The sequence below is a fragment of the Brienomyrus brachyistius genome, chromosome 23 (assembly GCF_023856365.1).
Source record: "Brienomyrus brachyistius isolate T26 chromosome 23, BBRACH_0.4, whole genome shotgun sequence".
NCBI lineage: Eukaryota > Metazoa > Chordata > Actinopteri > Osteoglossiformes > Mormyridae > Brienomyrus > Brienomyrus brachyistius.
In genome coordinates this window covers 8,829,441-8,844,344 of record NC_064555.1, presented here as the reverse complement: position 1 = coordinate 8,844,344, position 14,904 = coordinate 8,829,441, and the positions used below count along the sequence as shown (strand labels likewise).

Sequence of the window (14,904 nt, the reverse complement as noted above, 5' to 3'; positions counted from 1 at the left end):
TTTTCCTCAAGAGCAAACGGACAAGTGGAAATAATTTTCATTCCCTCCCGTTCAGATGTGTTCCATTAGAATGATTGTTAGGCTCCGTAGTAGAAAAATTTATCAGACGTCTTGTCAAACATTTGTTTTAGTGGGGAACAGGTAATGCTCTCTCATGAGACATGCCATTAGTTTTCTCACACCTCTGTGCGGTGTGCTTTTCTCATAGTCTATAAAAATATATTTGATAACAAACATTGTTGATTTGCTAATGCAGCAAATGTCTGGAGTGAGGCGTTTGCTTTATTGTCTCCAGACGGCGCCTGTCATGCGCGTCTTCAGGTAAATGCTTATTTTAGAAGGTCCCAGTTTCCAGAGAGCTTGTCTCCTGCTACGGCGAGAGCATGAGGTTGTGGGTGGGGACACCGGATGAACCTTGACCTGCACATTCGCACGTTCCTGTAGATGCGGTGGGGGAGCATCAGATTTCCAGAAATCACGCCGGTGCCTTTTCCCCTCAATGGTGATGCTTGTACATTCACCCGCTCTTCCGGTTGTGAGGGGATGCTTAACGCACCGTGTAACGTAACAATCAGAAACGGCCGTGTTTTGGGGGGAGAAAACGTCACCGTCAAAAAACGCTGGAGTGCGTTAAGCGGTACGTGGCTAGGAGACAGATGCCTGCAGCAGAGGGATAATTAAAGCTGCGACAGGTTCACAGCTGACTGTGCGAAGCTGGGCTGGCGCTCACTAACGTTAAAGGGCCACTCTGCTCGACTGACAAACTGTGTTACGGCTGCGTGACTCTCATACCTCTTCCCATGTCTCCCCTCTGACCATAGCCAGCGAGAATTGCCGTGACTTCCATCCCATGTTCTTCACCCACGACCGCGCCTTTGAGGAATTCTTCTGCATCTGCATTCAGCTGCTCAACAAGACCTGGAAGGAGATGAGGGCTACATCTGAGGACTTCAACAAGGTAAGCAAGCGGAAGCGCCTGTGCCTGATTTGGTGCTTTTGGCCGACCGATAATATCAGCCGGGATCATTTTCCCCGTTATTAACGGTCGAGGGGTGGTACCCACGTTGCAGGTTACGTAAACCGACGAGGAAAGAGCGAGATTGCGGAAAGCTAATATTTAATTGGCGTACGTCAGTCCTGGAGGCCTCCTCTTAACAGTGAACCGAGTGAAATCCACATTATAGACGTGCTGCGTGTCGTCTGTTGTTACATAGAACTGTGGAAAAAATAGCTCGAAGGTGACATTAATCGGAAAAGGAGCTCATTCAGCAAACTGTAACCCCAGTTCTGTTCTTGTTATGTAGCTTTATTTATAGCTTGTGGTGAAGAGAGATGACAAATTAAAGGTTGTCTCGGTGTCGCGCAGTGTTGTCGGCTTAATCGTGTTTCACATCCATGTCAGTGCTACTTTCTGAACACGCTGGACCCTGTTGGAGGGAAAAGCCCAGAGGCACAGTGGCCTCTGGCTGTCTGAGTGTGAGGCTGACTGGAAGGCTATGAGAATTAGGATGTTTTCCATTCTGTTTTTGGGACCGGCTGTTGGGCCTTAGTGTGGCAGGTCTGAGTCCTCACGGGTGTAACCAAACTTTCCTTTCGGTAAGCCCATCCCATGTCCCAGTGATAAGTACAAAGTGTACACATTTAAAGATACATACTGGGGGTGTTGTTGAACATTTGACTGTTGACTTGGTGGGTCTCTAAACACCCTGTGTGCCCTGGTGACCCCTGTCACACCTGACAACCCTGCTGAGATCCATACAGTTGGCCTGCATATGGTACCAATCTTCATGGCGCTGTGTGTCCCACGTGAATGGAATGGGGTGTGTATGAATGCGGAAATGCTTCCACGTCTTGTGGTGGTGCTGTACCCTCTGGGGGGGGGGCTTTTTCAGCCATTTCAGCTGTTTTTCTCTAAGACAGATAATTAAATGGATTCTGCAGAAGATGGGTTCCTCCTGTCTTGCTCAGCACAGGGTCTCGTAGAGTCAGCTGCAACGTGCGGTAAACAATTTCTCATCTAATGAACCTTTAAAAGTCGCAGTCTTGCTAAGGTTTTGCAGGCTGTCTGGAAGGAGATGGATGGAGATGGATGGAGATGTCCGCACTGTTTTGTCTAGGTGATCTCGGACAGATGGAGGAGCTCATAGCTCAGATCTGGGTCAGTCACTGCGGACGTTGTGTGCATGTCTCACGGGGAGCTAATGGTGCAGCCGGAAACCTGGTGCGGGGTTTGTGGGGGGGGGGGGGGGGGGGCTGCTAGTGAACTTGTTGTTGAGAGCCTGGACCTCCTGGAAGCTGGAGGGAATGTCCATATGTCCACAGAATGATGGGTAGGCCCTGGCCTGGAGACAGCTGGATGAAATTGCAAAGAGGGATGGAGTCAAGTGACATTTTATGGGGGAGTGGAGGGGTGTGGAGGCCGGTGTGGATGACCTGCCTTCTCCGGGGTGGGGGGCAGGGCATGTGGGTTATGATACTTTTCAGAAGTGCTCCCTGCCTGCCTACACTTGCCTGCAATACCTTTTTGTTACAGTTTGCAGACTGAGGTGTTTTCTCAAATCGCAAGCCGGGTATTTCGACCTTGGATAAATAAGCACGTGTGAGCCCTTGTCGTCCTCTGCGCTGAAGTCTGTCCCAGGTGCGTTCATCATCCCGCCAAGACTCTGCAGTTCCAGATACGGTGGCACTGTTTAATATTTCAGACTAGCTCCACCTGTCTCTCGTCTCTGGCGAGGTCTCGCCCTGCCTTGGCTCCTGTCCCCCGCCATCTGGAAAACCGTAATTATGGCCGTTCCATTTCCACCCCTTAACAGCTACTGTCACACTCCGGAGTGGCCACTGGAAGGCAGCTCTTCTGCAGTGACGTGGATTCTGGGTAATGGCCCTTGGCAGACACCAAGATCTCATGGCAGTGAGCTACATTTGGCTGAATGGGCAGGTTTTTTATGTGTTATGTTAAGATGGTTATTGCAGCTTGGCTTGGGTGCTGGGCTTTTTCCTGTTTGATTCTTAATCATAAGATAATTCATATTTCAGGCCTGGGTACTTTGGAAGTTGCCATGGTCACTGACTGCAAAGGGGGAGGGTGTGGTTTATTCTCTAATAGGTCACAGTTTTCTCTTATTAAAATCTAATGGGATATAAACGTCATGATACACCAGTGAATGTGACTGTAAGCTACATAAAAGGAACTAATAAATGTAATATCTGTAGATATGAAAGTGCCCATTTCATAGTTCAGCATCAGAAATGAATAAATCAGCCTCCAATCATATTTCACTTGACAGCATTTGGTCCTCGAGTCATAAACCTGTTTGCTTCAAAGGCTGCCCTCGGAGGAACATTTTATGAAATTGATTCATGTAAATGCCTGCTCTACACCACAGTGTCAGGCATAAGGTGAGAGGGGAAATGTTTGTACGTTTCAGCAATAGCGGCAGTCAGAATATGGGGCCCCAGTGGGCGGGTTCATCCTGTCATCTGTCACTGACTGGTTTTCCACACTCAGCATTTATGTCTATGGGATCCTGTCGAGAAATCGCTAGAGCAGAAGTGATACTAATAATAGAGATCAGAATAATCATTCCAGAAATGAAGTGTGAGGGAATTTGACAGTGGGAGGGGGGATGAACGTTAGTTAAGCTGACTTCGTTTTAAGCTGTAGTTACCACAGTGGGCATTTCAGGTATACACCTCCCACTTACCACTCGTACCGGGGACCGGGTTGGCCTGTAGCGCACCTCTCTTGCCGTGGCCGTCTGCACGACCTCCATTTCCCGAGCCCCTCGGCTCCATCGTTCCTCTGACCCCGTGAGCCTTCTGCTCAGCCCACCTCAGCATGTGAACGCGAGAGTGTAGCCCGGTCCGTTTTACGATGTGCCGCGGAGAAAAAGCAAAAGGAGCATTTGCTTGCCGCTGCCGCCGCTCTCTCCTGCAAATCTGCCGGGCAGCACTTAATCTGGTCTCCATGGATACCGCATCCTAATCACTGCTCCACTGCCTCGGAGACGGCAGTTGGTGGGTCGCTCTCGCGCCTGATGGGGCTGCCCTGCCTATCTCACCAGGAAGCAGGCTGCCACCCTTCCACACAAGCACGGGCTGCCTCTCCACGTTCTGGCTCGGTGACAGTGATCTAGTAGTGCTTTTAGGCTGCCTGCCTACCTCCAAACACCCCCACCCCCTGTCCCCCATCTTCCTCTAGCTCCACCCCCCGTGTGTCAGTGCGCCGCCGCGATTGGCCAGCCTTGCTGCGTCGGCCGGCCAATAGAGCGGTGGCAGCCTGGATAAACATAAGCGGAGCTGTGTGCTTATTTTCCTGGGCTTGTATCGTATTCCGACATCAGGAGCGCGGGGCGTGTTCGGCACATGGCCGCGCTCAAAGCCGCGTTCATTAGCGAGCTTCTGCCTGGGACCATCTGCTGCCTGCTCTGCACTCATCTCGCCCAGCCTCGCCTCTCAGACGATCAGCCCCAGCCCCCATTGTCTGCGGTGCTCACCCCTAGACATGTGATTACTGGAGCGACAAGGGGGGGGAACATGGATGTGGCGATTGCGTGTAAGTAGATTAGGCGTTTTATTGAGATATGTGGTGGTGGGGTGGGGGGCTGGGGGCGGCTAACGATGGTCGTTTCATTAGGCTTTATTGTTGCAGCTCGGATTGAGCGCGCGGGTCAGGGGGAGGGTGGCGTTCAGGTCTGGCCAGATGCTGAGGTTTCCAAGCTTTTGACTGAGCAACCGCCTTTATTCACAGACGCAGTTTAAAATGCTGTGTGTGTGTGTGGCGCTCTGCCTTCCTGGTAGCGGCGGCTGCCCCAGCGTGCACCACATCCTCTTTGTTTACCCCCATTCCCGGAGCTCCATTTGCCTTAAAGGTTAAGAGCATCTTTCTGTGCTACTCAAACCATAGGGCTGCCTATTTTTTATCAAATTGCTTTTTATATAGTGATTCAACAAATATGTAAAAAAAAATAAAAATCTGCACTGGTGTAAATTCCGTCATTTTTTTTTTTCGCCATTCCTGGCAACAATATGATCATCAGGAAACAGGTTGGCTCGCATATCATTCACTCTCTCGACTATCTCTGAACGCCACTCGTGGCTCCGGGGTCATTTGGACCACAGGGGCTTTGGTCCGAACAGGCTCTGTCCCTGCGTCTCTGTCCGTCAGCCTGCACGCGGTGCTGCCGGAGGCTTGCAACCGAAGGCAGCTTCGGTCGGATTGGCTCCGCGCGGACGCTGGCCACGGCCGCGGGCAGCTCATTCCTTATTCCATGCAGGTCCATCCCTCTGCTGCGGTGGAGTCAACTGATCTATTTATATATTCCTCAGCCTGAATCGGCTTTTTTATTTGTTATTCTCCCGGAACGGATCAGTGCATCTTTGGAAAAACCCGGAGAACTGAGGTCCTGCCTCTAGCAGAGAGTGCTTGGTCGTAAATGTGTGTGTGTGTGTGTGTGTGTGTGTGTGTGTGTGTGTGTGTGTGTGTGTGTGTGTGTGTGTGTGTGTGTGTGTGTGTTTCGGAGTCCAACAGTACTGATCTGTTCATCTTGTTTTGATAGAGAATCTCTTTCCAACAGTAATGGAGAAGCATTGTTTTCAGAGGTTGTTGGTAATCAGGGGGCCATTTGTGTATTTCTATATTTTCTACATGCATTAAGAAAATGTTACATTTTAATTGCTGATCTGTCATTGTATGTGAAATCAAAAATAGTGGTTGGAAAGCACAAACATTGGTGTTATATCGTCTAAAATTAGCTTTCCTATGGAAATGCTGCTTTGAGTCTGGGGTTTTCCTGACGGGAGCCTTTGTTCATGACCTGTCGGCTCGGCCTTCCGCCCGGGTGTGCTGTCACCATACCGTCAGTCATGCAAGACCCCGGATTACCATTTTAATCCATGACATTCACACATCTCTGTATTCCCATATGCTTGATGCACATTAAGATGACCCTCAGTCTGCTTTTCATTCAGTCAGACGAGCAAAGTAATTGCAATTTAATTGCGATGCGGCACCAGGGGACATTATTCCGGACACAAGTGGCTACTTTCTGACCCGGACTGGAAGCCGCCTTTGCTGCCTTGAGGCTGTGTTTTACCCGAAATGGTTTCAGCCTCACACACACAGGTGAAGGGTGAAATCTGGGTCACTGGGGACACGTAGAAAGCCGTTGTGTTCTTAAGCAAAGCATTTATTTTTTTTTCCCCGCCCCTGTGGACCACTGTTCTGAACGGCTGCGGTACACACATCCTGTTCTGTGTAGTCAAGCTCATCAGCGCTCAATTAAACTAACAGCTATGCTAATTGAACCAATCTGTCCTCCCACATCAGTACTCAGGCTGTTAGCCGCTTAAAGAGCAATGGGGAAGACTGCTACATCCCTTCAGGACCGACTAGGGCCAAGAACCGATAAGCCATATCGCATACCCATTTACATAGCCATTCATTTTCCCTGACCTGATCTTGAGAAATGGATTTATGGCTGGTTGTTTCCATTTACTGTTTTACATCTGGTGGCCAATGGCATGTATTTTATGAGCCTCAGGTCTTTCACTTGAGGGTCATGAACGACAAACTGTCGCAAATTTAATTTTAATTGCAGGTTGGCCTGGGATCTGATTGTGTAGAATGTGATTGTATGTCCAAAGAGCTTGTACCAGAACCTTGACTATCTCACCACTGGATCGGGTAGATTTCCATCCACTTTGTCTACAGTGCCAGAGAGATACAGGATATTTGCCACCTGGATGCTCGGTTTCTCAGACAAGGAGCACAAACTTCCTCGCTGACGAGCAATAAAGCAAGAAATTAACATCTGTAATTCTGATTTTCAGATGTAGCGCTTTCTTGAATCGCGCTTGGCGCCACCTACTGGTAGCTTGTCAGCTCCTGTACCGGTAATTGGCTCTCCATGCCAAGCCGAGTCACTCGGTCAGTCTGCCTCGCAAGCAGACCTGCAGGGGGTTATTAGCTAAGAGCAGCGCGTCAATCTGTCGGGCCCTTGTTATGTCCCAAATTCTGGTTACTAGGAGGTAATCGTCAGCACATTCTGGTTGCCAGGCAACCGAGCCTCCAACCTCATGTCCACCTGTGTTATGGTTAAAGCTCACTATGCCTTGAGTGAGGAGAGGGTTAGTAGATGCGGTGATGGTTTTCTGGTTCAGCTAGCAGAACATTAACAGGTAATAATGACCATGCAGTCATGCACTAGAGCTACAGTTGCCGGTGTGATAGTCGGTATCTGGAGGCCAGCTCGGCAAACTGCAATGTAAATAACGAATCAATGTTAGCCGTGTCAGAATTGGCAGCCTTTCTGCAGCCTGTGGATGACGAAATTGCCTCTAACTGCCATTATCGTAGACCTCCTGCCTTTATACAAGGTTAATTAGCACCTGACATTGTAAAATATTTACCGAGTAGGTATGTGGGGCAGTGACTCAACATTTGATGGGCTCTGAAGTAGCCTAAAGGACAGCAGATGGGACACATTGAAGGAGAAGTCAGAGTAACGTCAGATTATAATGAGCACGGCGTGAATGTTCTGAGCACCCTCAGACCTGAACTTCACTGCCTTGGGTTTGCCTGCACTTTCCATGTTAAATAATTCATCTTGCATTCAAATTCTGCGGTTAGCTACAGTCACCGGTGAGGTTTAGAGATGCACCACGGGGAGAATTGACGTTGACAAATGACATTTGTTTTTTCACTTGACATGGCAAAGGCCAACTGAAAGGTATCAGATATACTGGTCTCTGAGTTCATAGCTTGAAGAGGCTGTCACTGTGAAATCGAAGGGCTGTGCCTTTGAGCTGCATGTCTCTGGGACACCATGCTGATTCCATCGTCGGCCAGCTTTCATCCAATTATTGGGCTTGGTGAGCAGTATAAATTTGAACTGGAATTTATGATTGTATCCTCTTCATTGCTCATTCTCTACTCATGCAAGGCCCTTTGTAGAGAGACGGTGTGGGTAGTGCAGTGAAGGGTGGGACCAGAGAGGGCAGCGCCCACTGATCTGTGCACACGGCTGTGGTCTCTTGCCTGTAGCTCCGCCCTCGCAGTTCATCCCAGTTAGGCATTAAATACTCCTCCTGGTCGTTACTGGCTGCTCTGTCGTTCCCTCTAAGAAGCGTTCTCAAGCCTCCCACTCCCCAACCCAGCGGCTCCCACCCCGTCTAAGCTTCAAAGCACCGAGGGGGTGTAAAAGGCTCGGCATGGTCCTGACTGCGTTGGGGGTTGCTTTTGGGAACAACTGCTGATCTGAATGTTGGGAAAAATGTCCTGTGGAGGTTTGAATGTAGCTGGTGGTTATTAGGCAACTGTGCCGTCCTTCCATGAGAGAGATGCGTGCCGTAGATGACCATCCCCATAAACCCCAATGACTTTCTGATCTCTACATCTCCTCACCCTCCCTTACTGTACTACTATGTGTACCTGTTGCATAAATAGTCCGCGACACAAGTTTACGCTCCGAACCGAGTTTAATAACCATTCATTTAATATGCATGAGTACTATTGCATTTTAATGAAACTGTATTAACCCTACATCATCTATGGTGGCTGCAAGATCTAAGGTTGCTTGTGTATTTGAGACATGGCCACTGTCTCAGGGCTGTGGTGGCATACATTTAAAGATGCATCTTAGTGGTTTCCTCCTTCTGTCGCTCCCACCCGCAAAGCCATCGATGGCTCCCTGAGGGTACCTCACACTACGATAGCGTTGCATTAATTATTCACGGGCAGCTCTGCGCACGAGCTCCGTGGGAGTCGTCCAGCGGGGTCGGGATGGCCGGCAGTCAATGGGAGTGGTGCGAGTGGAAAGGCAGTAATTAAAGGAGTCTGGTTGTGTGAAGAAAGCAGCATCCCCTGCTGAGAGAACCCAGATCACGTCTCTCAATTTTATGCGTTTTGTCCGTAATGTTTGCTACAATCTTTCCTGGCAACTGCTGTGTTTTTAATCCACATACAGAGGAAGTCGGTTATTGTCAGCCATCATCTGGTGGGTCTGTTTATAAAGGAATTTCGTCCACCTCTAGACTTTTTTCCAAAAATAAGTAAATATCTGGTTTTGAAGAGTCCGAGCCTTACAGAGCATTGCTCTGCTGGTCGGAATTCAAATGCCGCTGGTCGGCGCTCCGCGCCGGCGTGCCTTTGATCAACGAGGGACCTGCGGCAAGTGGGCTGGATGAGTCTCTACTCTCCTGCCTTCAGACTGAGCACGGCGACACCCGGTGCCGTCGTCTGGATCGAAGACGTCGCTGACGGATTCTGCCAGAGGATTCGCTTTGTTAGCTGGGCCAGGGGAAAGGAATCGCCCGTCAAACCCTGAAGAGGCATGTCTGTAAGGGTGGGAAGAGGGGAAAAGCAGGCCGACAGCAGAGGAGGGAGTGAACAAACGGAGCGACTGCGTTTTTATTAATAGCTCCGTGTGTTTGGAGCCTCAGCGGTGTCTACGGCTGCAGTCTACAGGAGGCATGATGACGTCTGCACTATTCACTGCTCCGTATGTGAGGGAGGGGAACGTCTTTCAAGCTTGTGGGCCGTTATTTACATAATACAGTGAATGATACCTCGAAGCGCCCGGGGAGGGGATATAAGGCTTCATTATGGAGCTGTCCAGGGTATCGAGCCTCCTGCTCTGATAGATAAGGGAGAGGTTGTGACTGTGTCTGGGGACATAAATCTGCTCATGGCCCAAAGGTCCACTCAGCTGTGGAAGCCTGGTAGGAGGCCTCACTCAGTACGGCAAAAGCAGGGGAATTGCCGGGATTGGGATCCTGGAAGGAGTTGGGAGGGGGGCGTCTTGGTTACTGACACCACCTTTTCTACTGGAGCGTGACGCAAACCACATTGATTAATCCTCAGAGTCCCGGCAATAATCACCCAGTCAAGCATCTTCTGATGAAAGCGTGTTCCGTCATTCGTGTAACCGAAGTGATGCGCGGTGAGTCTGGTGCTGTGCTGAGTGGGAATGGTGGAATGATTCTGAGCTGGACCAGCCCATTCTCCATGTGAGGGGGGGGGGGTTAAGGACCAAGACCAGACATGTCTTGCAAACTGCAGAATGAACCAATTCGGAGAGCTACGGCAACAGACAAAGGCCCCCAGTTGCCTTTCAGGGGGCTTAACAGGCCTGCATAGGCTTGGAGCCCAGGATTGGCTGAACCGCCTATGAAGAGAGAAAGCAGTGTCCTATCCAGTGGATACACCCTCGCCAGGCGTGGGGTGTGACAGTGTCCTGTCCAGTGGATACACCCTCGCCAGGCGTGGGGTGTGACAGTGTCCTGTCCAGTGGATACACCCTCGCCAGGCGTGGGGTGTGACAGTGTCCTTTTACTCAGGGGATGGAGCCCCCTCTTCCAACAGCAGCTTAAAGCTAAGTGCTGTTTAAACATGAAAGTGCGTTTGTTTCACCTTATAATAAACTAGAGATAATTCTGTGTTTACGCAGAATAAATTGTGTGTAGCGTGTCGGTTAATAGCTGTAATGATGCTTTATGCTAAATGGCACTGCAGAAACGGGTCTCTTTCAGGTTGTTGTCCTCCGTCCTCCACAGTTAAAAGTGAGAGGGGATGAAGTCAGCACTGCCATAAATCTGCCCTGCCTTTGGCACCAAGTTTAAATTACTCAGTTGATTTATACAGACACATTTTAATCCATATATATCCATCCATGCCTCATTATTCTTGGGCGGGGGGGGGGGGGTGTCAGGAGCCTATTTCAGAGAGCTCAGGGCAGGGCTGTAGTATACATCCTGGGGGGGCACTATTCCACCACAGGGCAGCAGCACATTCTCAGCAATTTCGAAACGCCAGTTAAGCCAACTGCCTAAAAGTATTTTGGACTGCAGGAGGAAACTGAAGTCCTTGGAGTAAACCTACATCACACGAGTCGAACCCCAAACCCTGGAGGTGTGAGACAACAGTATTTGCGAAATGCTGTGCTCGCTGTCTTATCTCTCTCTCTCTCTACACACACACACACACATATATATATATAAAACAGAGTAATGAATGTTCACATGCTGCTTTTAAAATAGAACGGCCGTGACTGGGATCTCAAGCCCGTGTTTCAGCTTGTTTAATTGCCCATCGCCTGTTGTTTTTCGTCCTGGTTTGGTCTCTGTCCTCTTTGTTGCGGAGCCTCTGCTGAGCTTCCCTCGGAAGCACGGGGCGCCAAGCCTCGCTCCACATGGGATAAATGCAAAGCCGCCAAGAGTCAAGCTCCGCGCCACTCTTTCATTTGTTTGCATTAGGCCTCGCCAGACAAGAGCAAGGATTTTTAAAGTCTTACGGCCTTGAGCAGAGACGTCACGGGTTCGTCTTTTTAATGTCCGAACGCGGCATTCTCGGGACGCCAACCAGTGGCGGGTGTGCAGCGTAATCCATGACTCGAGTGGGGCTGCATATCATCTCTTGAGTATACAACTACGCCTCCCCCCCCCCCCCCCCCCCGGTCCATGTGGGCTCCACAGTGCCACACAGTGCATATTGATGAAGCTGGGAATTATGGGAGATGGCAGCTTGTATCCCTAGTATGGCTTAGAGGGCAGAAGCAAATACCTGCTTTATTTTTTCTTACTGATGAACCCTGCTCCCCATTTTCTTTTTCCCGATCTTGCTTGTCTGGATTTTCATTCATTTTTTCCTTCTGTGCAGCGCATGAAATGTCTTCCTAAGAAGATTTGTGCCCTGTGTTCCAAGTCCCGTATGTTCACAGCACATTTCTATAGAGTGGCATGTTTGCGTTGCAACCCTATCCCCATCCATGATCGGAGCAGGTTATTTACAGTTTTCTTAACAGAACTGGGGTCTTTCGGGGTGTTAATGGTTCCATTAGCCCATTCAGGCTTCCAGGTCCACAAATCATCCAGTTCGCACATCACAATGGTGCTTCTGGGTATGACATTTTTGATAGGTCTGTGGGGGTCACATGGTGACCAAAAAAAGTAATTTCCATGCGCGAATAGTGTATTGGGCTGGAGATATATCTTTCCTGGCCATCTTATCTTCAGCTGGATTTGTAAATAGTACGGAACAAATGAGCCTTTTCGCCGTGACATATGCTATCTTCACTTTATCCATAATATACACCTGCTAGTTTGACCAGTTCAAGTTTTGAGAGTTGGGGCCTCGAAATAGAGTTGCAGTGCTTCGCACCAGCTAAGCATTAGTTCGATCATAAGGTTGGGTGTAAAGTCCACCTTAAATCATTCATCAAAACTACCTAGTTTGACACTAGCTTCGCGTTTGTCGTTTCCACCACTGCTACCTAAGTTACATAATAGCAAGTAGCTATTAAATAAAAATATTGCCGCTCTGAGTGATGTTTCACCATGAATAACCAATCAGTATTACAGTCTGATATTACCAGAACCAACTTGCTGTTACACGTTTTTGTTGAGTTTGGATTATACATAGCTACTGATTTGTTTTTCTGTATTTGTGAGAACTGCTTAAAAGAGAGCTGTAATGAAATCCATAATGTGCTGCGTATGGTGCAGTGTAAGAAGTGCATTCAGATCACAAAACTCACAGTCCTGCTCATATCACGGTATCTGAGTCACAGATCGGATCATTTTTTGGGCCAGCGAAGAAAAGACGTATAAATTTGCTTTCCATTTATTACTTAAATAACTGAAAACGCTCAAAGCAAGGAACTTTGAACATGACCATTTACGTGAACACAAAACTGCCTTTTCTGTATTTTTGCATCGGAAGAAAGTCCATAGAGGACATACATCACCTCTTTCTGTCTTATTTTGGGGTTACAACTTTTTTCGTGATCTCAACAGAGCCAAAGTTGCGATCTGAAGATCATAAAATAATAAGAGTTGGGCTGATCCATATTTTCCCAGTTATGATCTGATTCTGATACTCAACTGCCAATATATCGATACAGATTCCAATACAAGAGCTTTTTACTTTAATATTTTAATATAAATTATAAATAGTATTCACAACATACTGTTCTACCCCATTTGTACATCTTGTTTTAAATGTTATTGAGGCATTTGCAGTTCAATTTAAATAAATTCCAAGCGAGGATACGCAAATGTCAAATGTTTAAAATGCCCCACAATTTTTCTCCCACTGGCAACAGCGTCACGTACACTTTACTGCGCTCGCAACCCCTCCTGTATCACAAGTTATAGCAAGTGTGCAAAACAGCCCAAACCATCCACTGCTTTTTTTCATATTACTCCCGTTGACTTGCATAATTGTGTGTGCTTCGTTTAGTGGGATTTTCCACTAAACGTTACTCCCACCTCTAAAAACTTTGTTCTTTCAAAGGCTGCAGAACGCTGCATTCCTTGTTGCTGTTAAAAGCGCAAAATACTTCCAGGTCATCATCCTCATATCTGATATTATGTTCCTCGTACTGCGAAGGGTATGCGTATGACGTCACAGCAGGCGGAAGTCACTGCGCTCACACCTACTGAGTAGAAAAAAGACTGAATAGCAACGTTGGCGTTCAACTTGAATGCCGCAAAACACATTTAAAGTGGGAAAGGGCTGTCGTGCGATTGATTGAACAAACATGAAATAAAAGTTATCCTTTTAGAGACTGCCAAAAATTAAATTAGTTTCTGAGGTGGATCAGTCAAATATGGCCAATACCTGATCCATCAGATAGGTCTGGGTAGGCTCCGATACCGAATATCAGATCTCTACAAACTAAAAATGCCGCTAAAAATGGCATGGCTATCATGTCATTGCATCCGTGCAGTTTTTGTTGTGTTCTCGCCAAAAATCTAAAATTCCCTGTGTCCTACACACAGGTGGGGGAATCTCTCTAGCTGTGAGAAATAATTTTAAATTTATTAAGTGACTGCAGCAATAAAACTATTTTGCACTATCACAGTTAAATTTTGCAGTTAATCCGCGGTTCACTTATGGGAATGGGGATCTGTACGGATCAACCAGGGTCTGTTATACTGCTAGCTAGTATGTCTATCAAATTTGTGCTACAGTTAGACATTTATTGTAGGCGCTTGACAGTCATTCTGCTACATTTGCTTGAGAAATACAAACAGGGTTCACGGGAAACAAACAATGGTAAGGCAAACGTCTTTCTCTAGCTTGCCAGCCAGCATTAGCCGAGTGTAGACTAAGCCAGCAACCTTGTTTTGTCCTAAATCAGCAGTAATAAATTATTAAAATTATCTCTGATAACATTATACTATTAAAAACAAAAAAAGTTTTGTTAGGTTAGTTTCATCTGTGCCATATTAAACATTATTTTTTGTTACACCTAATGTTAAGGTAGTGTAAAATTTACATTATAACGTAATGCTGTGTTGAAACGATTTGCGTGGTGCAACCGATTAATTTTTTAGTAGTGCATGTAGTAGTGCATGTCGCATGTAGGGGCAGTTTATGTCCATCGCAAGCTCAGATTAAATTTACCCTTAGCTAGTACAACCCAGTGCAGGACTGTTGGGCAGCACCGTTTTTCCTTTTAGAAATGGCCTGTTCACAATTTGTTATTGTTCAGTGGTTTCCATGCTATGTAGTTATACTAAGCTGCGTTCTCACTTGTAAACTGTGTAAACATAAACCCAATCCAATGGGCTCAACTTCCTGTGGTGGTTTCCCTTTGTTTTCGTATAATTTTGGGAACGTGGTTTCGGCTGACGGGACTGGAGCACTGCAGCGTCCTCATTAAGCCCTGTCCTTTGGGGTCATGCAGTAAACCTCAGCTTATAGAAACTGTCTACCGGCTCTTCCAGGTGTTTCTCAGCATCTCTTCCTTGCAGCAGCCACATTAAAAGTACTGACTTAAGCCATTCGCCATCGCTTCTATACCATAATCCCCATGATTGGTTTTGGATTTGCAGCCAAGTTGCCCCCCTCCACCACCCAATGATGTTTGCAGGTGGCACAATGCACCTCTCCCCTCTTCT

The 14,904-nt window shown here is 47.7% G+C and overlaps 1 protein-coding gene across 9 annotated transcripts in view; it reads left to right on the top strand.

Annotated features, from left to right (window-relative positions):
• elmo1 (engulfment and cell motility 1 (ced-12 homolog, C. elegans)) overlaps positions 1 to 14,904 on the top strand; it is a 293,132-nt gene that overhangs the window by 271,653 nt on the left and 6,575 nt on the right. For 8 of the 9 annotated variants that reach the window (XM_048994304.1, XM_048994303.1, XM_048994300.1 and 5 more), the window contains one exon: positions 822 to 958. In XM_048994304.1, the coding sequence (XP_048850261.1) occupies positions 822 to 958 (137 nt within the window). Of the gene's footprint in view, positions 1 to 821; positions 959 to 4,302; positions 4,556 to 14,904 lie in introns of those variants that run through there. The other variant, XM_048994305.1, reaches the window with a different exon arrangement.